The sequence below is a fragment of the Mesoplodon bidens genome (genome assembly GCF_964165515.1).
Source record: "Mesoplodon bidens genome assembly, chromosome: X".
NCBI classification, from domain to species: Eukaryota; Metazoa; Chordata; class Mammalia; order Artiodactyla; family Ziphiidae; genus Mesoplodon; species Mesoplodon bidens.
This window is the reverse complement of record NC_138163.1, coordinates 45,215,993-45,242,418: the sequence shown is the minus strand read 5'-3', so window position 1 is coordinate 45,242,418 and position 26,426 is coordinate 45,215,993. Positions and strand designations below refer to the sequence as shown.

General features: G+C 38.6%; 1 protein-coding gene across 3 annotated transcripts in view; it reads right to left on the bottom strand.

Annotated features, from left to right (window-relative positions):
• Nucleotides 1-26,426, bottom strand: part of AMMECR1 (AMMECR nuclear protein 1) — a 107,691-nt gene that overhangs the window by 10,819 nt on the left and 70,446 nt on the right. For all 3 annotated transcript variants that reach the window (XR_014014294.1, XM_081222890.1, XM_081222891.1), the window contains exon 3: nucleotides 11,015-11,129. Coding sequence is in view for 2 of the 3 variants with exons in the window: in XM_081222890.1 (XP_081079016.1) it covers nucleotides 11,015-11,129 (115 nt within the window). In the remaining variant the exon portion in view is untranslated. The remainder of the gene's footprint in view (nucleotides 1-11,014; nucleotides 11,130-26,426) is intronic.

The following is a 26,426-nucleotide window of genomic DNA, read 5'->3' as shown; positions in this document are numbered from 1 at the left end:
GGTATGGTGATATTCAAGTGATTCCTTTGTGAGAAATAACTTATTTCGTAGGTCAAAAATATACTCCACAGAGATATAAAGCCAAAGCCAGAGTGACTCACTTTTTTTTCAACTAGTGGAATCAGGAGAATGGTAATAATGTTCTGAACAGAATCAAAGTATAATAGCCTTTTGTCACCTGTTGAGCAACAGCATCTTGCTCCCAGAACCACAGACGCCACCAAGTAGTCATACTGCGCAATCAAAACAGGAGAGTGGAAAATGGCCTGCTGTGGAGACTGACCCAATCTGGCCAACCTGTGGAAATCACTGGCTTTGCAAATTAAGTCATCTCCACTGAAATGAGCACCAAAACTAATTCTGCACTGTTGGAGGGAGGCATCTGTCACAGCTGCAACTCCAAAATGGAACCCTCGTGTATAATAATTGAATCCTCCCTTCAACAGACTGGAGAATCCTTCGGGCCAGCAGCATCCCAAGAGACAAAGGCTCTAGCTGCAATGATCAGCTAGTAAGAGATCAGCTAACCAGGGGTCTGGGATTCCTTGAAGCAAACTTGCTAGAAAACTCTATCGCAGTAACTTTCCATTTCTCAGGATGGATAAGGAGTTAGCATATGGGAAAACTATGTCACCAAACACCCCTAACCACCACTGCCCAAAGTACAGCCAGGTGAGCAAAAGCTGGAGACGTGCAAATCTAGCCTTATCGGAGTCTTCAGGTCATTTTCAGAATTATTAGAAGGTCTGGGGAGAAAAATGCTTTCAAGGTCCATCAGCTGTGATAATGTCCTTTTAATCAAGACTGTACTTTTGCTAAGCAAAGCTATAAATCAACTCGAATGGTAGCAAATTAAATGTAGGACTTATAGATAAGAGGATATGGAATTAAACAGAGCTGTATCGGTGTGTGCTGTGAGCGAACATTAAGAGCAGTTCAACAGATCCCTATTTCATGTTAAAAAGAAAGCCATATTTATTCTGAACCTTTCCAAAGCAAGTGATTTTTATTAATGCTATTATACAATCTTTTGTTTTTAACATCACCCAGAATGATTAAATATCAAGATTAATGTTAGGACCATAAAATATATCTTGATTATTCTGGAGTTGATTATTCAGTGTGGGGATTATGCATCCCCAACTCCCCCTGGCCTCGGCCTCATCCTCTTTCCTCTCTTGTCCATCTCTCTATTTGTTCACTGCTCTATCAGAGAGCATGTGGGCACAGGGAAGAGATACACGCAAATTAATCAATTTTGCTACATAGTAAAAAGGTTTGGTAGGAGAAGAGATTATAAATAATGGCTAAAATGAAGCTTCTAGACTGTCTGCAGATTTCATTTATCCTTGTTATCTGGTCCCTTGTTAGAAATGTGGCTTCATTTAAAACTATTACCCCCTAATGCAGTGACTCTCAACGCAGGAACATTAAAAATAAGTGCCCTCTCCCTCCTCATTATAATACATAGTCCATATTATGCTCTGCTCAATTGCACAAAGTTTAAAACACCCTAGTCTGTCTATAAGGCAAGTGTTAGTCCTATAATTCACTAGCAGCACTACAAAAGGGTCTCGCTTTTACTTGTGAGCCTAATCAGCAAGCCAACAATCTGGATATGCTGAAACATGAAAATGTCATCTGGCTAAAAGCATCAGTGAGTATAAAATGTGCTCTGGTTAAGTGGAGTAGGCTCCATGCAAGCCTTGGACCACTTGGGTCCCCAATTACCTACACAGTCCTGACCCTCAAAGCTAAATCTGCCCCTGATCACATCCTGGCCAATAAAACCAATTTACTTCCTCAGGTTCATCCTGTCTTAGCAATGTCACAGTTAGTCCCACTCATCCCCATTTTCAGAACCAAATGTTGGGTTTCCCTGTAATGGTATGGCCATAGCTCACTCCACTGATTTTCAGTGGGTTCACCTTGAATAAAATAAAAAAATATCAGGAGGTCAAAGAATCGAAGGTTTGTCTGACATGGCTTTGTTGCTGATATCATTTGGCAAAACAGGCTTTGCAATTAACAAAGCAGCCAGTCGCTGGTCATTCAGGTAAGACTGACCTGCCAGGCTCAGTATGCCAGTTCCACTGAATTGAATGGAAGGACTCTGTTTCTAAGGAGAGGACACCCCCTAACTTCTAGAGGCTGGCATCATAGGAGACACACATGCTCTCTCACAAAACAGCCTATGGTACCATGGACAGAAACAAACACTGCATTGGACAACCCATGGGTCTGACCCAGAGTCTGGTGTTTCTAATATTTGTAGGAGGACAAAGCCACAAGTGATATTTTTGCCTGAAAGCACAAAACCCATAACGCAGCACCTTCAACTCATTCACTCATAGCCCCACGGTACCTTTTGCCCCATCCCCAGCTCAGCCTTCTGCAGACTGACTCTTCCTCTTCCCAATGAGAGCAAATTCCACATAAAAGAAGAAAATACTCCAAACTTGGGTCTCCACCAAGAAGAGTTCTTATTTGAGCAAGAAAAATTAGCATTTTCATCATAAAGGCTGATGACAATTTGCACAGATCCTAATGAAACACTTCCCCCAATCCTGATAATGTCGACTACACAAAAATAATGTCGACTATGTATTAATTGTCCAGATCTGCCCATCAAATCCTCAAAGTTGTGATTCCTCATCACTTTAATCCACCCATCAACTTCAGAAGTAAGTCTGAAGTTTTGAAAGTGCCCATCTGATTAACAATTAACACTTAACAATTAACAATGGTTAACAATTAACACTTCAGAATCTGGCCAAATAATAAATTTTAAAAACAGTGTTGCTGCAATTCGGGGTTTTTTTCTCAGTAATTTTTACTTTTGTAAACCTTAAAAATTATAAACATGGATTTTTTTGTTTATAAAAATAGTACATGCATATTACAAAAAAAATCCCTTTTGAAAAGTATAAAGGAGAAAATAAAGATGACGTGTAATCCTAGTACCATCTAGAGACAACTCTTGCCTTCGTGACTTAAAAAATAATCTTCTCTTGAACCAAATGAGATGTCGCCAAGGACTATACTGTTAGGCTGTTTTTATCCATTATCTGACCAGTTCCTGTAGCTGTACTTGCTTTCAAATCTCCTTCAAGTGAGAAGCTCTTAAAAGCACAAGAAATACTACAAAAATAAATCAAAAAGGGTAATTGACTGCAAAACCATCACTTGGGCACAAGTAACCTTTTAATATATTCTACTATAAAAACTCCACTTCACCATCTACCTCAGCTGAGGTTTTTTTTTTTTTTTTTTTTCCCCTGTTGTTACTTTGTGAAAACAACTGCAAAGGTCTCCTTGACCAAAATACATATAAGCTGCTCTTCTCTAAAATCCCTGCAAATCAGGCACCTTTAGCTTAGAAATTAGTTTGGTCTCCATGGACCAATTCTTGGCTTTTGCAGAGCTTACCAAAAGACCAATTAGTGCCAATTTTGATTCATATACGAGATGTAGGAGACTTAGACATCTTGTCTATCAGGAACATAAGGCTACCAATTTATTTCACAAAGGCCACTGAACAACAATCTGAAAACTTGTATTTTAACTAATAGACGTGCAGCTCTAAAATACCTGGACTAGCTAATAATCACCCCCATGAACTCTGAAAGAATTAGTTAAGATTTTAAAATAAAGCATGGCTAATGAAGAGGTACCCTGAAAAGCTATGAAGCCAAACATGTTTATATATCATTTGCAGTGAAAGAAACTGTTCTTACTCTAAGGTTTTGCAGGGAACAAGAGACAGCTCAGAATGCAATTAAGGGGAAAAAAACCCCTATTCTCTGTAATGATTAATTATAATGAGCATTCCTTAAAAATTGAACATCCTGAAGCTTTCCAAGGAAAGTTCAGGCAACACAGGTGACCTTTAAATAAAAAGCCTGCTTTTTGTCAAAAGTTAGAAAAGTGCATTCCTACCATTTTTTAAAAGGGAATGAGGAAGGGGGTGACTTTACAGACAAGGAAACTAAAGTAATAAAATTTTCTTAAAACCTAGAGATGTGATTTAGTTTGCTTTTCAAAGGCTGGGGGAAAAACACCTCTTGCAAATGTACCCACTATAAAAATAATGTTTGCCTGATAAGAAACTGAGAAAAATCTTATACACATTACAACTGTACATTGAGTATCTGACTCAATACGGTGTTACTCAGTCTACAAAAGAGATTTGTTCCTAAAAAGTTCCATATGGGTTGAACTTATGTAAATGAATTAATCTTCAAGTCATGAGGAGGATAGTAAAGAAACCCTATAGTGTGTCCTTCTGCAAAGGAAAATATCTATTTGTAAAGTGAATAATCACTCCCTAATATGTTTGCTTAATTTAGATTTATACATATAATGTTGACTTAGAGGATGATGCAGTAATATAATAGAAGCATATATGGTTTAGAATAGAGTATTTTTCTTCCTAAAGAAAATCCTTCTGTGAAAAAGAAATCTAGAATGTAAAATTTTTAAAACTGAACTATCTTTCACTTTGTTGCCTACATTTAAGTTGGCAATGGCCATTTTAAAAGTTAGGGACCTCTTATGACTTCTAAACGGCTAGCAGTGATTGATTCCCTGGAAGTAAAACGAAACAAGCCATTTTTAAATTGGGAGTCACAGCGTCACACTGTGTCAGCATCCAGAGAAACCTTAGGAATTATCTAGTCCAACTTTTCCAGCTTCCTGGTGAGGAAACGGAGATCCAGAAAGGTCACCAAGCTGGGTAGTGGCCGTTAGGAAGAGAACCCGAGTCCCCTCATTCCCACAATTCAGTACTCTCTTTTTATCAAATGCCAGGGATACACACACAGAGTCAAACTGTACAGGAAAGAGTAGACTGGAATGCAACTACTAGGGAAAGGGGTGGAAGAGTTTATGGATTTGGGGGAAGAAGCAGGAAAACGTTCCCACCACCAAACAACACACTGGGAGGGAAGCAGGAAGCGGCTGGAGGAGGTCTGAGAATGGACTACAGCAGCCCATTTCACTAAGAGTATCAATAGCCAATGGAAATTTTTATGCATTAAATCACCTTCTAGAAGTCACTTTACTTTGTTCGGCTTGCTTCCTCACTAGGCTTCTGATACATTGAATTGTTGATTCACAGCAAATTCTTTCTAGATGGCCAGGAAGCGTGAAGCATTCCTTTCCCAATGTTCCACAGCACTTGAAAAAACATTTAAAGTAGAGCATCAGGACAAAGACTAAATTATCATAATGATAGTGACATCTTATACAACAACCTCAAGGTCCCTGAGAAAATACTGTGAAAAACATTTTCTTGGATATATGAAGCCTATGTATTTTTTTTTTAAAAGGCAGAAATCTTCAGTTAGAATAGAAGCAAAACATAGTGTATATCACAGCTGGGAAAAAATAACCAGGGATTGGGGGTTGACAGAACATGTACCACTAGAAGTCATTTCACTTGGTGACTTTGTGAGTCATGCTAATCATCTGTGTATGAATGGGAACACTGTTTTCAGTGGAACATTAAAAGGAGCTAGAAAAAGGTAAACCTTTAAGTGGGGAGAGAGGGTGAAAAGAAGAACATGAACTTCTAAAATATATGCAAGATAATGATGGCAGCTGACTTATTCATCTCATCTGTTTACTCATGAAGGTTGCTACAAAAGCGCCCTATTATTAACTGCAACTGACCACGTCAGAAATCAGCTGTGATCATTCAAGAGGTGTGCTTTCAAAGTGAAGTGCAGCTCTCTGAGTACCAGCAGTCCAGTAAGCTTGCATGCTTTAGGGACAGAGTGAGACTGGGGGCTTGAGGTCTAGCTTTATAGTCTGGGGACAGATTTTTGGCATCACATAAGGATGATGCTGGCCAGCCCCACCCAGAATGGGTTTATTCCATGTAAGTGTTGGGTGCTAAAAAGGAACCGTCTGCCTTAGGACCACAAGTGACAGCTGTATACACAGGTGAGAGCTCAGTGATTTGGGGAGCTAGATATAGCAAAAAGTACCTTATGGTTTGTGAAAATGTCAGTAATCTATTGAAATATGATCTGAAGGTCTACTTCAGAATACAAAAAATATTTCTTCCTCATACCTTCAAAATGATCTTGTCTCTAAAGCAGAGATAAAAGATGCCTGACTACAATTTATAAAATATTTTGACGTCTGTCAGCAAATTGCTACATCGGTTCCCCACAGGATCACTGGTAGCATACTTGCTATACAAGTTCTTCTACAAACAAAAAGCTTATTCATTTATATCTTCCTGAAAATGAGCAGCTAGTAGATGATACACCTAGAATCATCCCACGAGTCAAACTCCAGGGATTGTGATGTCATTGGTTTTATCTTCTTTCAGATCTTTAAAAGGAAACACGGCTCCCAAATAGTGTAACTATACAAGTTCTAGGCTCTGTATCATTTTAGAGGACTCCAACATGCTGCATGAACTTTTCTTTCTTTCTAAAGCGCCATGTCTGTCAGCCATGCTGCCATTCAGAATTAAGAGAGTGTTGTCGATTGAAGAACACAGAACAATGGTGATAAGTTTCTGTGTTCAAACACAAGGCAGATCACTTCAGATTTCTCCCTAGGGGAGCAATTTTCCTCATTTAACAATCATTTTAGTCTTGCAGGTAGATATTTCTACTTATCAGCAATGAATTCTTTCCCCCAGTTCAATCACTCCTCATTCTTCTCATGCCTACCAGGGCAATAAGTAGATCATGATGCGGGCAATGATAAGGGAGGGACCACTGTTCCAATTTGTCTTTACAGCCTTTTGTGGCTGGCTTTTTTGTTTTTAATGACTACCCAGGCTCCTTGAGAGGCTACCTACAGACACTCATTTTAAATGTATAATTACTTCTTTGAGGAAATATAACAGATGGAAGCATTACTGATCATTCTGTCAATTCAACAGTGACTTGAAATTAATTACATCCACTTGTGAAACCATTTATCAAACATTCTTCACATTATCAAATAGAAGCATTCTAGCCTCTAAAACAAAGTCTGATGTAGATCCTATTTTCCTACAAACTGCCATCATAAAATTAGAGACATGTTACCAGAAGACAGCTCCCAAACAAGCTGAGTTAAAAACCTTGGATGGAGAGTAACTGCCAGCCCTGTGGCAGTTCACTTGTCATTTGAAAATTAGGTGTCTATTACCACTGGTCACGTCCCTCATCCTCATGACCACAGGGATGTCTTTCTTGTTGCTGAAGTTACCTAACTCTACCCTTGGGGACTTCTAGACTTTGCCCTCTCCCTGCATTGATCTGGGCATTTTTGTCCCTTTAATTAGGAATTCTACTGCAGTAACACGCTGCACCAGTGGGGGTCAACTCTCAAACTGTACTTCCACCAGAAAAGCCCTATGTTAGAGGCTTCTGCTCTTATAAAACATACTCATTACCAATCCCTGACTTAAAAATTCTCTATTGAAATTCTATAATCATCTCCTGTTTCCCCCTCTGGCATAAACATATATAGCACCTTGCATTTCCGGTTAAAATGAGATACTTATGGTGAAAAGGATATTTCATTCTTGGAAGAAAAGGTGTATCTATTTGACAGTGTGAAATTTCTCAAAATGAAACGTATACCTTCATAATATAGACTGACTCCTCATAGAGGAAATCCACAATATAAATAATTAACTTATATACAAAGGTAAACCATAAATGAAGACTTCCCCATAGTCCTCTTTTTAATAGTGACTGTAAATTTAATATGATCTCAGTTACATAAACAAACATGCAGTTTTATTGATACAAAGACACAGAAAAAGAAGAGAAATAATTCCAAACTATTAACAGTGGTTATCTCAGAATGGTGTGACCGCAAATGGCTTGCATTTCTTTATATTTTTTGAATTTTTAAAGTTTTCTTCTTCTTAGCATTACTATATTATTATGGACAGTAGGTTTACATACATACATATATATGCATATGTTCCTTTTTATTGTGGTAAAATACACATAACATAAAATTTACCATTTTAACCACTTTAAAGTGTATAATTCAGTGGCATTAAGTACATTCACAATGTTATACAACCATCACTACTATCCAGTTCCAGAACGTTGTCATCACCCCCAATGGAAACCCTGTACCCATTAAGCAGTCACTTCCCATTCACCCTGGCAACCACTAATCTGCTGTCTATCTTTATGGATTTGCCTACTCTGGATATTTCATATAAATAGAATCATACAGTATGTGGCCTTTGTGTCTGGCTCTTTTCACTTAGCATAATGTTTTCAAGGCTCATTCCTGTTGTAGCATGTATCAGTACTTCATTTCTTTTTATGGCTGAATAATACTCAATTGTATGGCTATAATGCATTTTGTTTATCCAGTCATCTGTTGATAGACATTTGGGTTGTTTCCACCTTTTGGCTATTGTGAATAGTGCTGTTATGAACATTCATGTATAAGTTTTTGTTTCAACATCTGTTTTCATTTCTTTGGGGTATATACCTAGGAGAGGAATGCTATTGACATATGCTTTTTTTAAAATGTCTTTAATTCTACTTTGGCATTCTGTGTTTAAAGTAGCAATGCTTTTTCAGAATTATTAAGGATAACCCTAATAATATCATTCTTACAATAATACCATTCCATTTTCAATCACTGATTATGGTACATTTTTTTTAAAAGGCCAAATCACGTTCTTTTCAAAAATGTAATTTTCATCCTTATTCCTTGGGAACAAATTTCTTTTATGCTAAACACTTTAAACTATGATGAACTAACTGAAAAGGACAGTCTTTTCCTCTTAGCATAGCCATTCTAGCAGTACCTAAATCACTTTCAAATGCTTATATATTAAAAGTACAAAAATATATGTATTTTGTTGTTGTTGTTTCTTTAAAAGAAAAGCATCACTAAATAGACATCAATATTTAAACCTTAAGGGATGTATTAAATATACAATACCAAGTAGAAGCATACAGAATCTTCCAGAAATTCAAATGGTGATCAGAGAGGATAAGTACACCCTCAAAGAGTACACAGTACCAATTCTTAGATGTTCTACCTCCCACCCTCCCAACAGAAAGATGATACGTCTCATGAACATAAAAGCCCAATAATATCAAGGTTCATTTTAGCTGTAGACAGTACTTGATGGGGGCTAAAGAAGATGACGGTGTGCTTACCCGCACCTATTTAACAACTTTCCCCAGAACACATGCACACACATTTATGCAATGAACATTCGTGTACATGCCACACGTGCACACTTATGCACACATGAATGCACACCCTCCCCCCAGAACCATACTTCCAACTCAGTGGCTGCAAGTAAGGGAAGAAGTGTTTTTGTAGCTCAATCATCCCTTAGGTCTCAGGCTTTTTCTGTTATTATCACTCCCATCCCCACCAATACACGCACAGCACCCTGCAATTCAGAAAGCAGAAATAAAATTCTAGCTGGAGAAGAGGAAGCAGTCCCCTTAAAACAGTCAAAGAACCACCCAAACTGTAATATTTGTTAATAAGTAAGGGATATGATTTGGGATCATTTAAAAATAAAGTACTGGGAATATTTCTATAATAGCGGTGGACTTCTCTTTAAGAAAAATTCAAACAGGAACAATAAAACTTATAGAAAACAATCAGTTAGGAAATTTTAATCCCATAAAAGATTTCACACACTCCAACCTTCCCAGGATCAACACTATCAACAAATTTTATTTTTTTCTTTAGAAAAAAAATCTTAAGATGCTTTCGTATTCTAATAATGCTCCCAAAAAACCCTACCACAAAATGCAGAAAGGAACTCTTTCATCCTACTCTCTGCAGACTTTTTTAAATAGCTCTGGCATAAAAACAATGTTTATATCACAGAGATTTTTTTCAATGAAGATTACGAACTTTATAAATGTCTTTTTCTCTGTGTGGAAAAACTGAATCGCCGTGGAGTAAGTTGTCCAAAGTCTCACAAGGAATGAGGGGAAACCCAAAAATAAAATTAACTGTCAAGAAAGTGGTCTGTCCACAAAGCAAATATCTCAGTTATCATGGGGGACAGTCATTCTAAAAAGGCAGTAGAATTAAACATGTTATACCATGATGATAGTCATGTCATTTATGAGTATGTGTACACACAAGAATGCCCTGTATATCACTGAATTCCCATTGTTTAATTCTTACAGCACTTACTTCTTCGTGATTGTGTATACTCCTTTTCTCTGCTATTAGACTCTAAGATGTTTATGGCAGGGACCAAACTTTAACACTTTTGTACATGTAGCACACGCCCTGAATACAGTAAGCAGTCAGGTAACATGGGTATGTTTGCGTGTAAAATTTCATAGACATACACTCAACTAACTCCCCCCAACCACCAAAACAAATCATGGTGAGAAACTTTGAACTTCCTTAACAACTCAACCCCACATACTAACAAAGAACAAAAATATGATCAATATAGGCTACTCTGATAATCCCAACGCACAGAGACACCCTAGATATATACCTTTATGTGTTAGTGTGTGTAAATACACAGATTAAGGTAGCCAAGAATGAATTCGCATGGTTTACCTGTAGTTAACCAACATCCTGTTATTATCCATGAGCTGAATTCCCCAACTGGTGTATTATCCTAACCCTTTTACTCCTTGTTTCTGTGATGTATCCTCTGACTACCTTAACTGCTTCGTGGCAGTCACACCAGAGTGCATTGGAATGGAAATAAGAGGAGAAATAAATTCCAATCAGTCCTGCCTACTACTTGTTAACAGCTTTTATGAGGTGTTGTAGTGAAGTAATAGGATAAAAATGAAGAGCAAATTCAGTTTGGGGGATTAAAACAACACAGGGTACTTTGCCTTTAAAAAGAAAAAGAAAGAAAAACTCCTTTGCTTACAATCTCATTGATCAGCTATGAGGTTTATCCAAGTTACTCTCCACCTCCATTACAATAGGAAATGGGCTGAAAGAGTTATTTTCTGGGCCTAATTTTTAAACAATTACTCAGGAGTTACTTTCATTTTGCTTTAAAAATTCTCTATAGCCTTACCTCCCAGTCCAAGTAATCACAGACGTCTTCGAAGTTAGTGAGCAGAGACACTGAGCAGAACAGCCGCGGCAGCTCATCCCTTGTCATTGGGGGAAAACGGCTATCTTTAAGGGCGCTGTTGAAAACAAAGCAAATATTAAAGCAATCACTAGATATGGGAGTTCTTAGTTTCAAAGGCAGGCAATCATTTGAAAAAGGTATGAGATTAAAAAAAAAAATCTCATGGGCTTCCCTGGTGGCGCAGTGGTTGAGAGTCCGCCTGCCGATGCAGGGGACACGGGTTCTTGCCCCAGTCCGGGAGGATCCCACATGCCGCAGAGCGGCTGGGCCCATGAGCCATGGCCGCTGGGCCTGCGCGTCCGGAGCCTGTGCTCCGCAACGGGAGAGGCCACAACAGTGAGAGGCCCACGTACCGCAAAAAAAAAAAAAAAAAAAAAAAAAAAAAATCTCAGGTGAGAAAGGTGCCCAAATCTTCAAATGTATTCACAGGCTCCAAAGATTTTAGAAGTCGTTATTTTTGTTCATTTAGTAGATTGTGTTTACTGGCCAATCCTGTGACCAATAAAGAGTGAATGATCAATTATATTTCCTGTACAGTTATTTCCTTGTATGTTTCCCTGTTACTTGTAGAACCTGACAATGTTTTATTTTACTTTTGAGGAGAATAAAAACCAGAGTAGTGGAAACTTGTGGGAAGACTTCTGGATCTACCACTGTTGGAAAAAATATATACATATTTCATGTTGTTAAAAAAAAAAGGTTCGGGGGCTTCCCTGGTGGTGCAGTGGTTGAGAGTCCCCCTGCTGATGCAGGGGACACGGGTTCGTGCCGCGGTCCGGGAAGACCCCACATGCCGCGGAGCGGCTGGGCCCGTGAGCCATGGCTGCTGAGCCTGCGCATCCGGAGCCTGTGCTCCGCAACGGGAGAGGCCACAACAGTGAGAGGCCCGCATACCGCAAAAAAAAAAAAAAAAAAAAAAAAAAAGGTTCATACTAGGTTGACCAGTTACCATAGAACAGCATGTAAAGAGTTCAAAAAAAGATAAAAATTTTATTTTCTTCAAGCAAAAGAAATCAAAGAAAATGAAAATAATCATGCAAAGTACACACTAAAACTACAAGGATTTCAGGCCCCCCCTATAAAGGATAATTCAAGATATGACTCAAAAATTGTGGAACTTCAGGAAATAGGGCTAATCTTAGGAAATAAAATTATGATTAGGAGACCATTAATCACATCAATGGTTTTCTGAGTACATCAAGTCTGACTGGACCCTGTAATCAAGGGTAGTGTACCACAGTGCCTAACTCTAGAAAAACCCAACTGTAAAGGACAAAAACATTGGAAGATTGTAATTCTTCCTGCAACAGTAGAACAGACAGAAAATACAAAGACACACACACCACACACACAGGGACTGTGTGTTCCTTGTACTTTTAAAAGAAACCACTTCCTGGTCAAGAAAACAAACACACCTCTGATTACACACTATATTAATGGCACTGCTGGCATTTGCGCCATCGCTCTTCAAATGTCCTATAAAGCAGAGCCAGGCTTAGAAAATGTTTTCACAGATTAATGCTTAGAGGTTAAAAACTTAGAGCCTACAAACTGCTTGGGTCATAACAAAGTTCCATGACCTTCAGAAATAATTCCTTTTTCAGTGAGTTCCTCATTGTTGGATTTTCTTTTTTCCATCCCTTCCTTTGCATTCAGAAACTCACTCACTCTACTGTACAAATATACCCCTATGTTTGTAAGTATTTTCAATACATTTTGGTGTTCATTCTATCCTGCTATACAGAGGAAAATGCTTACAGAAAGATAGAGATGTTATATATAAAGCATACATGTTTTTCCCCATTCGAGGAGCCAAGATTAACCAAGAAAATCAGGAAATCTGTGATAATTCATACTCTGAGAACAGCACTTCACTACTTTATAATTTAACAACATAAATTTCCTATGGCTTGGCTTCTTTTATTTTCCAACTGGCAAATAAAGTTTTAAAAAATATTTTCAAGTTCTCATTCAAAGCCAAGATAAAGACATATATGGTGTGTGTGTAACGTCCCCCCAGCCCCAGACCTGCTACAGGAGAGAAGTTCTAAAACACAGACCAGAAGAATCCCATGCATAAAAACCCAAAGGCCGGGCTTCCCTGGTGGCGCAGTGGTTGAGAGTCCACCTGCCAATGCAGGGGACACGGGTTCGTGCCCCAGTCCGAGAGGATCCCACATGCCGCGGAGCGGCTGGGCCCGTGAGCCGTGGCCGCTGAGCCTGTGCGTCTGGAGCCTGTGTTCCGCAACGGGAGAGGCCACAGCAGTGAGAGGCCTGCGTACCACAAAAAAAAAAAAAAAACCCAAAGGCCAATCACACTTTCAGTTTTCCTTGTGAAAAGCAAAAAAGGGGAAAAGAGCCTTACACATTAGAATAACATAAAATATAATTTTTAGGGTTATAGATTTTTATTGTGGTAATATACATGACATAAAAATTACCGTTTTAACCATTTTTAAGTATACATTTCTGTGGGATTAAATATATTCACATTGCTGTACAACCACCATCACCAACCATCTCCAGAACGTTTTCTATCTTGCCCAACTGAAACACGGCACCCATTACACACCAGCTCCCCATTCCTCCCTCCTCCCAGCCCTTGGCAAAAATGTTGTAATTTAAATACACTTTTATAATTTCAAATAATTATAGTAATATAGTCGCAAATGTTTTTCATATATAACAGCTTTATTGACATATAATTCACATACCATAAAATTCACCCTTTTAATGTACACAATTCAATGTTTTTTTGTATATTCAGAATTGTACAATCATTACCCCATCCAATTTTAAAACATTTCATCACACCAAAAAGAAACCCTATACCCATTAGGAGTCAGTCCCTATTCTCCCCTCCCCCCAGATCCTGGCAAGCACTAATCTCCTTTCCGTCTCTATGGATTTGCCTGTTCTGGACATTTTATGTAAGTGGAGTCATACAATATGTGGCCACTTGTGTCTGGCTTCTTTCACTTGGCATAATGTTTCTGAGATTTTATCCATGTTGTAACATGTATCAGTACTTCATCCTTTTTTAATATATTTTTTTCTGTTTGATAAATTTGACATGTTACATTTTGTAAAAGTGTATCATCTTTGTAATTACCCAATAATTTTCAATTCTATGGATATATCACATTTTGTTATCCATTTATCTGTTGAAGGACATTTGAGTTATTTCCACTTTTGCGCTACTATGAATAATGCTGCTATGAACATTCATGTATGAGTTTTTGTGTGGACAATAATGTTTTCATTTCTCTTGGGTAGATACCTAGGAGTGGAATTGCTGGGTCATGTGGTAATTCTATGTTTAACTTTTTGAGGAACCATCAAACAGTTTCCCATAGTAGCTGTACCATTCTACATTCCCAACAGCAATGTACGAGGGTTCCAATTTCCCTGCATCCTTGCCAACACCTGTTACTGTCTGGTTTTTTCATTATAGTGCTAGGCCTCCTTTAATGAAAAGGTTTTTGTATCTAGCTCTAGCTTTTACATTAAAAAAAATACACATGTTGAAGTTGTCCTGCAGTTAATTTCTCAACACTTTGAGGCAAGTTATTATTTTGTTTATTTCCTAGCAAACCAGTGAAAGGTATATTTTAGCTCAGTGCAATTCAAACTACTATTTCAAATCAATGAAATTGTCAAGTACCTAAAATGTAACTGAGGATCAGGCTAGCAAGCTTTCCTCGTGATATGGGGCTGGTTGCTCAATCATTTGGGGCTTTTAAAAAAAGAATGTTTAGAACAAAGAGTGAGTGGGAGAGGGCTAGTATGGCTAATAACATAAATAACAATCATGCCTCGCCATACCAACACTCAAATGTTTTAACTTCAAAACTCTGAAATAGTGAAGGTACATTAATCATGATGGAAACAGTCTGATTTTACAGAAACACTCATTCAAACAAGACTTTTAATTCTTGCATTTTTCATCAACTCTAAGTAACTTTTCATTAAATTCATGAACACAGACAAATTCTAAAAGGCAGGAAGCCCTCAATATCTCTAAATGCAAATTCCTCGGGAAAAGAACTAGCAATGAATGCCTAGCAAGGATTTAAGGGATTATAAGAAAAAGATGAAAAATGTGGCTGGAGACTGACCTCAGAACTGCTAGGCTGGTGTGGATGGCTGATAAACAAGAGGATTCAGCTTCCCTTAGCCCCGTTCTCTTTAGTATAGAGAATATGTGATGTGGAAGCTGAGCCTTTAGAGAGGCTATGCTGTCTGGAGTCGGGCCGTGACTTGCTCAAGGTGACCCAGCTAGTTAGTGACACAGGTAGGGGTACAACCCAGATTCTCTGACTCAAGTCCACAATTCTTTCTAGTATCTGTACCTTAGTTGCCACCTTTCACTGGATTATGGGTTTCTAAAAAAATTTTTAAATGAAATGCTTGCTTTACTAGGCAATTCTGATCTCATACCTCCAGTGCCTCTGCCTAAAGAAGATAAATAATAATTTAATAGCATTCATTAGTAGCCGAAGGGTAGACAGAGCTAGACTTCCTGTCTACTGGAAATCTGCAGGAGCAAAAAGGACTTTAAAATATTAATATTGTCCATGGAAAGCATTTTATACCAAAGTAGCGTCTGCCAATTTAAATTCTAGGCAGTCTAAGGAACTGACAAAGAAAGAGATCTTGTAATAAACTCGTATGAAGTTCTCTTTGCTACAATAGGAAGCCATTTTCTAGCCATTTTAAATATTGCTAGGAAAAAAAAGAACACTTATGTACAAAAACCTGTGGGCTGCTCCATCACCCATATGATGGATGGCTAAGGTTTAAACAACAGTTTAATTCAATACCAAATTCAAATATATTCAAATTCAAATTGGCATCCTCCCAAGAATATATTTCACCTAATTGAGAAGCAGCATTAACATCTGTCAAAGTTAATATCTAATGTTAAATAGCACTTTAATGAAAATGAACATTAAAAAAGGAATTAACTATCAAAGAATCAAAGGGTTTGTGACAGTACCTGGAAACTGTGAGGGAAAAAAAAAACAGCTGAAAAGAGACAAAGCCTTAGATATTGTAAGGCTCATCACAAACAATATAGCATGCAACAGAAATTATTTAAGAATCTAGCCAGCTAGCCATTCACTCACTCATCCATTCATTCCTTTGCTTTCTAAAACACTGATGACCTTAATTGGTTAAACAGTGGAAAGTTACCAAACTGCCGAAGGGCTTCATAATTACAGGCAATCATTTTTCAGGACAAGGAAGTAATTAAAACCAAAATTAAAAATCCTTGTTTGGATAGGTGAAGAAAAGCAAATCAAGCATACATCAGTCTAAAATTAAGACCAAAAAACCCCCCCAAAACAGCTTTTTCACGAGGGGTCTCAATCATCTGGAAATTCTGCCATTCCTCATGTGACATGTCTGAATTCCAGGAACTTAGAATACTAGAATCCTAAACCCAAACCTGAAAAGTTATCTATATCCTCTCTTTCACATTAAGTAGCAATGTTAGCTTCTCACTGTTAAAAAAATAACAGACACAAAACAGAATACAAAAACGTTAAGTGACTGTTCATCAAACCTAAGGGTAGAGAAGAGCAACAAAGGACATGGTCATGGTTAAGGAGGGAGGAAGGGAACCTTATTTTGGTGAGAGCTGTGACCCAAAAAAGGGAAATTTTCAATTGTAAGCCATATGTAAAGTGTTACTTAATTGGGAGATGTTTTTCCCCTTTAGAGTAATGAGTACAACCTACCTGCTGCTTGATGAACATTAACATTAAAATTTATTCATTGTAATATATATTTTTAAACATGATATGATGGGTAATTAACAGGGAATAGAGGAAAGAACTAAGGCATGGAACAAAAGGAAGAGAAAGTAGGAAGATGGCAAAGAAAAAGAAAAAGGAAATATATGCAAGGAAAGATGGATAGGGAGAGAAAACAAGAAGCAGGAAAAGGAAGTGGGAATCAAAGAAACTTAAACAAATAGAGACACACAAAGGGGCAGAGAGAGAACACAAGGAAGGAAGAGTGGAAGGGTAAGAGGGAGAGGGAAATCCAGTGGAATGGGTGCTGGAGGTGCTGTTAAATGGGTGCTGTTATTTGGCTCCTATCCTACAGGATTCCCTTAGGCTTTAGAGTGTTATCACCTGTTGCCCTCCGATTGGCTTAAAGTTCTTGAATTGCTCTAATCTCGAATTCTTAAAAGCCTCTACTCTCTGAGATGGCTACAGCTGCCCACCAGGAGCGAAAAATACTCTGTGGGCTACATGCTCTGATGACCAGAGCAATAGTGTCAAGAATCTGCCTCCTAGCCACAAGTTCCTCACCTTTAAATTAGGAGACAAGGTTGTGAATTTGATTTAGTGGAGTGGAACTACAACTGGAAAATACAAGATACATGAAGAAACATACGGCTAAATGTTTGGTGTATATGGGGGGTATTCCTCATCTCCCTCCATGTAACAATGTCCACATAATGCTTTCCCTGCAGAGTTTCTGGATTTACTTGATACAGTTTTTAGAAACGAACTGCTAGAAACTGGTTTTTGTTTTAGTTATTTTTCTGATGAAATCTTTTAAAATATATTCTACCAGAGTGTAATGGACATAATGACTCAGGTTCATCTTTAAGACTCAATATGACTTGGGTCATTCATTACTATATGGTATTGAAACAGTGCTCTCAATACAGTCTTGGCAATAAAAAAAAAAAATCTGTGGGTATGGAAAACAGATCAACAGTATGACCACCAGCAAGTTCCATCTGGGGAAATCTGAAAGCGTGAGATAATCTCTACTTTTAAGAGAAGGTAACACAAAAATAACCTGTCATAGACTTTCAAAGTTTCTAGGGATCTTGTCTCTGTGTTCCCTAAGTTAGGATACTATAAAACTGAACTACCTCTCGAATGGGATTAAATGTAAATTTTATTGCCTTTCTCGTAGAATCTAGAAAAACTTCCACAACGCTGAACAAGTATTATTTCCCCAGGGTCATCAAAAGCACTTCTCCAAGGTGTAATAACTGTGTCTTACCGCCAATAAATGTAGCTCCTAAAAATGAAAACATGAAGTCATCATTAATACATGAGCCTTATTTCACAGTCCTATAGAACACAGCAGAGGAGAATGGCTAAGAGCTTGGATTCTAGAGTCAGACATAACTACATTTGGATCCTGGCTCCATTGCACACTAACTGTGTGACATCTGGGCAAGTCTCTTAACCTGTGCCAGCCTCCATGTCCTCATCTATAAAATGGGGATAACACTAGTACCTTCCTCACAGAGCTACTGTGGCAAGTGGACAAAATAATAATACCTGCAGAAGTGCCTTACATACACCAGGTGCTCAATAAGTAGTAGCTGTCAAAGAACTTTGGTCATCAGCATATTTGTTAAGTTTATGCCCACAGGGCTGCCTCCATATCATGGTTCTGGTGAAAGGAATGGAGCCCCAGGACTAAGATTGACCCTTCAACCTTAAGATGAGAAGGTCTAAGCAAGTTATCTGCTCTAGCAATTTACTGTGACCATCTAAAGGGAATAATGGCTACCCTTTCAGGTTCTGGTGTTTCTGAGAAGCCTTCATTTCATTTTCTTTCATTTTCAAAATATTTATTAAGGCTATATGCCTTTTATTAAGTGAAGAGCCACAGAGGATATAAGAATAGTAGATTACAAAATAATATATGAATATGTGTAAAAGACTTCGACAGGAAGGCTGAGAGGAATGGTCAGACAAGGTTAGCGTCTTTCCTGGAAGGATCTGTTTTACACTCTCTGCTACTGGTTTACTTGTTACCAAGTGACCCAGAATTGCAGGTAAATTTACAGAAATTAAATGTATACACATTTTTTTTTCTAGTAAGAAATCTACTACATCAAGCGAGGTACTTCTTCATCAAGAATTTCCATTATCCTGCAGCCATGCATTCACATGTTGCTTTGTAATGTAACTCTTAGATTTCCTGAGCTAGGTTTTAAAAAATCTCCAGGGCACGGATTGGCTTTTTACTTCCATACGAAAAAAAAAAAAAAAAAAAGTTTACCAAGAGATGTAGTTCCCTGAATGGTACTCAATTTGTCTTCAATGGATTTAGATATGTTATTCTCTATCCTACTGGTTATGCTCCAGCAAAATCCTTCGGAAAAACAAAACAAAAATACTCTCTAAGCAGCAGACAGAGAATGAGAGCTGAGAAGCTCCATGCTTTCCTCATCTAACCCAATGGTCTCCAAACTGTTTTGACTGAGCATTCTTATCAGTAGAAGTCTGAGCACACATCCTCAATATGTATATTTATTTATAAAATACATACATGTACTACTGTCATGTATAGCTAATATATCCAAAGCATAGTATAGACTTAGAATAAGCTTTGTTGTTAAAAGAAACAGTGGGTATAAATACATATTTCAAATAATGTTCTTGATAATTTCCTTCTTATTTGGGGGCTGACATCTTGTCAGGTCTGATTAGATTATCTTCATTTTTACTTGATGACTTGGCCGACCAAGTTACAAGGTGACTTGCAGGAGAAGTGGCAGCTAGCTCCCCCTTTTTCTTGTCCTTGCCTTGTGCTTGTAGTATGACTATTATCATCATTCCATTGTTCCTTTGCAGGAATCTTTTTAAGCCACTTGTCCATCCTGAGTGGCTTTATCTAGCTTTAGCTAACCTATGCACAATGGTCAAATGGTTTAAGAAGATTCCTACAAAGAAACCACAGGTTGAAAATAATACTACTTCAGTACTTTCTTATATTTTAGATAAAAAGATCATAACTAGAATTTCTAATCTTTTCTTCCTGCCCCACAATGGATCATCTGGGTGCACCCCTCTTAGGAGACTGCTAATCTAAAGCTCTTAATCAAGTTCTAAGAAACTGGTCCTCCTAATATACTTAGACATGACACTATGAGCAAAAAGAGCTTTAAATACAAAAGAGCCAATATCTGTGGAGCGCCTGCCGTGAGCCAGGTGTCAGACATGTATTATCTTGTTGAGTCCTCAAAACGACCCCATTTTGTAGATGAGGAAACCGAGGTTCACTGAGTTCAGCGAGATTAAGCAACTTGCCCAAGGTCACAAAAACAGGTAAGAGAGTTGACATTTGAACTCTGGGCTGCCTGCCTCTATGGCCCATTCTCTTTTTCACAGCACCGCCTCTAGAATGTTAGCAAATCAACTTCAGTATATGCACATTCAGTCAGTTTTAGGGAATTTTCCCCCCAATTAATGCTTCTTCTCCTGGGGTTTAACTTGATGCTTTAGGTTATAAGTGTGGGCAAGTTCTGCAATGGAGATAAGTGGTACTTTTTTAGTGAAAGTTTTGGCTTGTTTTTGTTCTCTGCTTTCTCCATTTTGATCTTGGTGACTCAGAGCTGCTGTCATTGAAAAACATCTGTTTTATCTAAATTTAATAAGCCCTATTAGTGGGACACTAAGCCTTCCCTTATTCTGAAGCCTTTCCACAATTTGAAATTTAATCTACTGGAAGTCATAATAGCGTTACCAAAGTACTAGTTTCGGACATATCTAGGCTGGCGGGCCTGTTTCTGATTTTTAACTTTGCTTTTCCAACGCGAATGAATAAGCCTTCTCATACTCACCACAAGAGTCATGCAATTTTTTTTCCTTCCCTCTTTCCATGGTAATCAAATCTATAAATTAAACTCTGTAAACTGCAAAACATATGGTGTCACTCTAACTTGTGTGCCGTGTGAAGGTGGCTTGGTCTTACCCACGGGTTTACTGTCGTTTCTTAAACTCTTGTCAGTCCTAGATGGTGCAGGCCTGCTGAGAGCTAGCATGCTGGTTCTTACTGTGGGGCCTGTCTCTGATTTTCTCAGATGTCTCTGACAGAGGACTAAAGGTAACAAAGGAAAAGGGTTAAGTCAGTCTTGAAGATGAGGTCCAAAATCAACTTATCAACTCGGTCCTGCTGAGGAAGGGGGAGCGAAGGACTCCAGTCCTCTCCACTGCCTCAACCGAGATGTTTTTCATCTTTATTTTCCTTCTCTTCTTCCCCTCCCCTACCTTCTGGATGTTTTCCTCCTTCTCTTCCTCTTCTTCCTCTACCAAGGAAAGGAAGAAAGAATTGTAAAATGTCACAAGAAGGAGATGAAAGAGAAGAACGGGGGTGGGGGAGGGATGGGAACATTAAGTAAGGCAGCTGCCATTGGGTCAAGATGACCCATTCCATTCTGTACTGGTTTTAATGTTCTTTTTCAGCCTTCGGGGAGTAGATGCGTGATGGTGACAGAGGAAGGTACACAATCCACTGCCTGTTTCTTTATGGGGTTTTTAGGATACCCTTGAAGAGCAGAAGGATGGGGGTTGGGATGAAAAGTCAAGGGCCTCACCCCCAGAAGCCGAGCTGCTTAACCACACAATGGTTACAGAATCAGTTTCTCTGATCTGTGTAATTTCCAATGACATATATCTCTACAATGAAGCATAACTACATGCTTGCTTTTAAGGTCTCTGTAACTTTCCTTACATTCGTTTAAATGGAACTACCCTAATTTTTATCACTATGTGGTATCTTTGGGGGAAAGTTTCCTTTAAATCATTCATATCACCTTTGTTTTATATGATTCTTCATAGAATTTCTAAAGGGTCTTCACATCTTCTATCCTAACTGACGCTCAAAACAGCCTCATGAAGTTGACAAGCTAATGCTACATTATATTAGAAACCATAATAGGTGTTCCTCCAAGAACAAGACCCCTATAGTCACAGAGTCACGAAATGTCAGAGCTGCAAGCACTTACTTAGAGACCATCTAGTCCACACCCTTCACTTGACATCTGGGGGAACTGGAGCAGAAAGTGATGTGCCCAAAGTCACACAGCTACTGAGTAGTGGAGTCGGGACTCATCTGCTGCATCTCCCGACTTCCCTTGTCCCCCCGCCATCCACTCATCTTTCCTGTATTCTTTCACGTTTGTTGACCAACTCTGTCCTAATCCAGTAGTATTCTACCAGGGATGTACGGAGTAGGGAGAAGAAAATGATGCCAAAGGCACCGGGGAACAGCTAGAACAATAAAGCAGTGAGCTTCCCAACACTGCCAGGCCCCTGGGACTTGCCAGCATGCTGAAGTCACGCAGAATCTACAAAATGAACAGATAAGGGTGAGGGAGCAGCAGAGCGCAAATGCTGTGCTGTGAGGGCAGTGAACGCAGTCATCACTACTGCCCTCCTCTGCGTTTCTAATCCATTCCCTCCTCACCTCTCTTTATAGTAGGTGTTGCTCTCTCCTTGTTGTGCTTTCCCCTTGTTCTTTTCGCCCTTGCAGTCCGGGTCATCCATTCTGGCCTGTCATTTCTCCCTAGCTGCTGAGCTACATAGAAGAATCGCACAACAGAAAAGTTATACATTTTTAAAATAAGGTATTTAATTCCCTTTTATCAAGCTCTCGCAACTAGAGAATCTGTCCTCGTTGTAAATGCCACACTGTGTTCTGATTGTGTGTATATAAATATGTCAGACTATAAGCTTGTCAGGGCAAGGTAAACTCAATGCCCATTTTCCAGTAAATAGCACACCACCATGCATGGATCCGGCACAGGAGAAATATGTCGTTCTTCATGTACTGCTAAAGCCCTCGGACTTTAATCCAACCTACCTTCCTGTCTCTTAACTTGGAACAGGTTTTTACTTTATTCCTTTCAACAAATGTTTAAAGTGAGCCTGGTCGAAGAGAAAAGGATATTTTAACGCTTCATCTCTCGTTTGGTTTATATCTTGATAAATCTAATTTTCAAAGGCAAAGAAAAATTTCACATGTATAGTTTCCCATTCTAATACCATTAAAAATTACTTAGTTCTCCCATTGAAGAGGTCCTACTTTGCTTTTGTTTCCATGAGACAAGCACATGGGGTAATGAAATATGTTGGAAAAGCTTCGCAATATGCTGCTGAAATAACAACAATTGCTGATTCTGTACTGCAGTACATATTAGGAAAACCACAATAGATACTAAAAGGAAACTGCATCATTTGGGGATGGAAAAAATGCAATGGATAAAAGCCATGCAATTTAAATTACAGTCATGTGACAATAGCTCTGTCCCCCACAGCAGCAAAACTTGCAGTGAATAAGTGGCAGTCCTAATGATTGCTGATGGAAGAGAATATCTATAACCGTGAACTAATTAATGCAGCAAATATTTGAGTGCTTGCTATATGCCAAGTACAAGTCTACACATAAGGGCATAGTCTGTTCAACTGCAGTCCTGTGGAACACCTTCCCTCATAGAAGTTTCACTATGGTACAACTGGCGTTCACATGAGCAACTCATAGTACCTAATGATAAGTACAAGTCTCAAACTAAGTCATGTGTTAGAGACATTGAAAAAAAGAGAGAGAGAGAAAGAGAACGGCACTTAAACTCACAGGGCCTTACTACTTTTACCTTTATGGATACTAGGCTACGTATAGAGAATCTACTAGGCTAAGAAAAACCCTACAGAAACTCAAAAACTAGGTTTTTGACTACTTACACCTATGCGTGTGTTATATGTATACTTTTATTGGACCGTCAGCTCCTTGAGTGTGATGATGATGATGTGCCCACTTCTGCCCACCACTGTATACCCGGTGCCCAGCATGCAGTAGCTAGTGAGCCAATATTTAATGAGTGAAAGAAAGAATATAGGAAGGTAGTCTCACATCACTGCATATTTAATAAACATCTATTGACAATATAATAAACATTAAATGGCCCCACTGGTTATAGTTTATTAAACAGTCAACGTTCCCCTATACTCTAAATATCCTTTTATCCATCAACTTAAAAACCGTCCACTAAAGTGTGCTTTCCTCTGCTTAGTATCTATTAAATGCTGTTCATTTAGAAGGTGGCAACTGGTGTTTTGAGTCTTTAGTTAGATAACCGTGCATTCACAGTGCAGCACAGTTTGGTGACATTTTTCAATCTAGAACTCATAGACTGCTATAAATAGATAATAATCTACTTCCATGATAGAGTTACAGAGTTGCTTTGATCTCACAGGCCTTCCCTCCACCCCCACACCCCACCCCCCATGGAAAACACAGATGCTTCGCAACCTGGAAGAGCTCAGTGGCCTCTTATGTTTGTACAGTGATTATTACTACTATTTTGCTGTAGTTTGGAACATATAGGGACCCATATTACTCATCTATTTTTTTATGCTTTTCACACCTTCTTATAAAGGAAAATCTTATGAACTGGGTGAATCACAAGTCAGCAAGGGCAGGCACAGAAAAAAGAAGCACAAGATAACAGTCTCTCTAAATGAACATGGGTCTAAAAGGAATCAGATGTCAGTTCACAAATTTTAAAAAAATCCTCTGCCTACTCTTCTGGTTCTCTGTGGGATTTCAGGTGAGTAAGCGTCTAAGGGGGAAAGGGGACTTGTTGGAAATCAACCCTCAGAGGCAATGAGAATGATCTAGAAGGAGAAGAGCTGACTCTGGAGAAGATGGGTGGACCTGTGATGCCCCCCTGGTGGGGCTGGCAGAATGCTTGTCAACTGAGACGTTCTGATAACCCTCCGGGCTTATGGGGGTTAAAGAAGTAGTACGCACCAGCACAGATTCCCTCAGTCACATTAGACTTTAACATTCCCAGGTCTGGTTTGCCTTTTACAAGAAATGATGGTTTAGAATGCTGCTCAGAGCCTGCTCCACACATCTGAGAGGCCAGGTTGTAGCACCTCATTTTCCTTTGCTCTCCCTCCCCCATGTAACTAAAAGCCACTTCTTAGACTTTGGTAAACAAAGTGAAGGAAACTGAGAGAATATTTTCTGTGGACTTAACTTTCCTGGAAATAATTATCAGTGATGGAAAACAAACTCTTCGTAGCAGAATAAAACGTCATTAATTTGAGCTCCAGTAATTCAAAATCTGTGCTAATTCAAACAGACCTAGGCTGACAGGAAAAGAAGGGTCTGCTCCGCTAAGCAAATCAACTTTGTAATTAAGGTTGGAAGAGAAGTACAGGACTTGCTGAAAGAGAAACTATTTTCAGAACTTTAGAATTAACCATCTACGTGCACTGTAACATCATAATTACACATTTGTGTGTGTGTGTGTGTGTGTGTGTGTGTGTGTGTGTGTGTGTGTGAAAAAGCAGATCTCTGGAAGACTTCTATTTAATAACACTCAGCCCATTTGGAGTTACCTGTGTCACTAAACCAAGCAGAACTATTTTTAAAAGAAATATTGCATTCATTCCTTATTGATCATTCTGGACTTCCTGCAATTATTTTGAATTTGGGAGCTCTGACTTCTACTTTGGTGTTGCTAGGCTACTCGCCTACAGTTGTGGTCACGCTCAAAGACCTCTGAGTACAAGTCTTATGGGAGATCACTAGTAACTGAATCAGAAATATGGCCCAAGCCTCCTGACTGAGTTCAATCACTTCCTTACTGTCTGACCTAAAGAAGTCACAAACTTTTAATACCTTGGGTTACATTTAGCTATAAAATAGGGGGGAGAGAGAACAACAACAACAAAAAGAAGGCTTATATCCCTTAGATTAGAGGCCTACACACCAGAACAAACAAAATCAAAGGGAAAGCAACAAAGTCCTTGAGAAACCTAAATATTCAGTCATTATGAAACAAATATCAAATGAAAGTCCAACAAAGTAGCATCACTCTCCAAAGGAAGTACTCCTGAGGCTGTTACTCCTCACACCTCCATACTGGCTCTAACTTCACTAGCACAGGGCAGACTTCCAGCTCCCTCTGTGAACATGGCTCACTGCCTGAGAGGCCTGGTTACCTTGTCACAAGTTTAGGTATGACCACTCTAATAATACTGTAAGCTCCTGGATTCCTACCAGTTTCCCTTAAGCACAAGACACGCAGAACTAGCACATCATGGGTGGCTACACTACTAATTTCACTTGGGTTGAGGTGACAAGACTCCCTCTTTTCATATACAGAACTGTAAATCAGAGCAGTAGGATTTTTTAAAAAAAAAGGTTCCCAAATTTCTAGTTTCTATAGAAACTCTGAAAATACCAGAACCACGAAATGTGTTTGCTTAAGAAAATTTGGGACACTAAAATTGATAGGTGTCCCACAAGAATACTGAATAAAATAGTCATAGGTCAATGTTCCAACAAAAGTGAAATGCTAGCCAGTAAATTTTATAGGGAAAAAAGTTCTTTGAAATGGTTTTGGGCAAGAAAGTCTATACTCTCTTTTTTAAAACAAATTTTATTTTATGTTAGAGTATAGTTGATTTACAGTGTTGTGTTAGTTTCAGGTGTACAGCAAAGTGGTTCAGTTATACATATATCCATTCTTTCTCAGATTCTTTTTCCATATAGGTTATTACAGAATACTGAG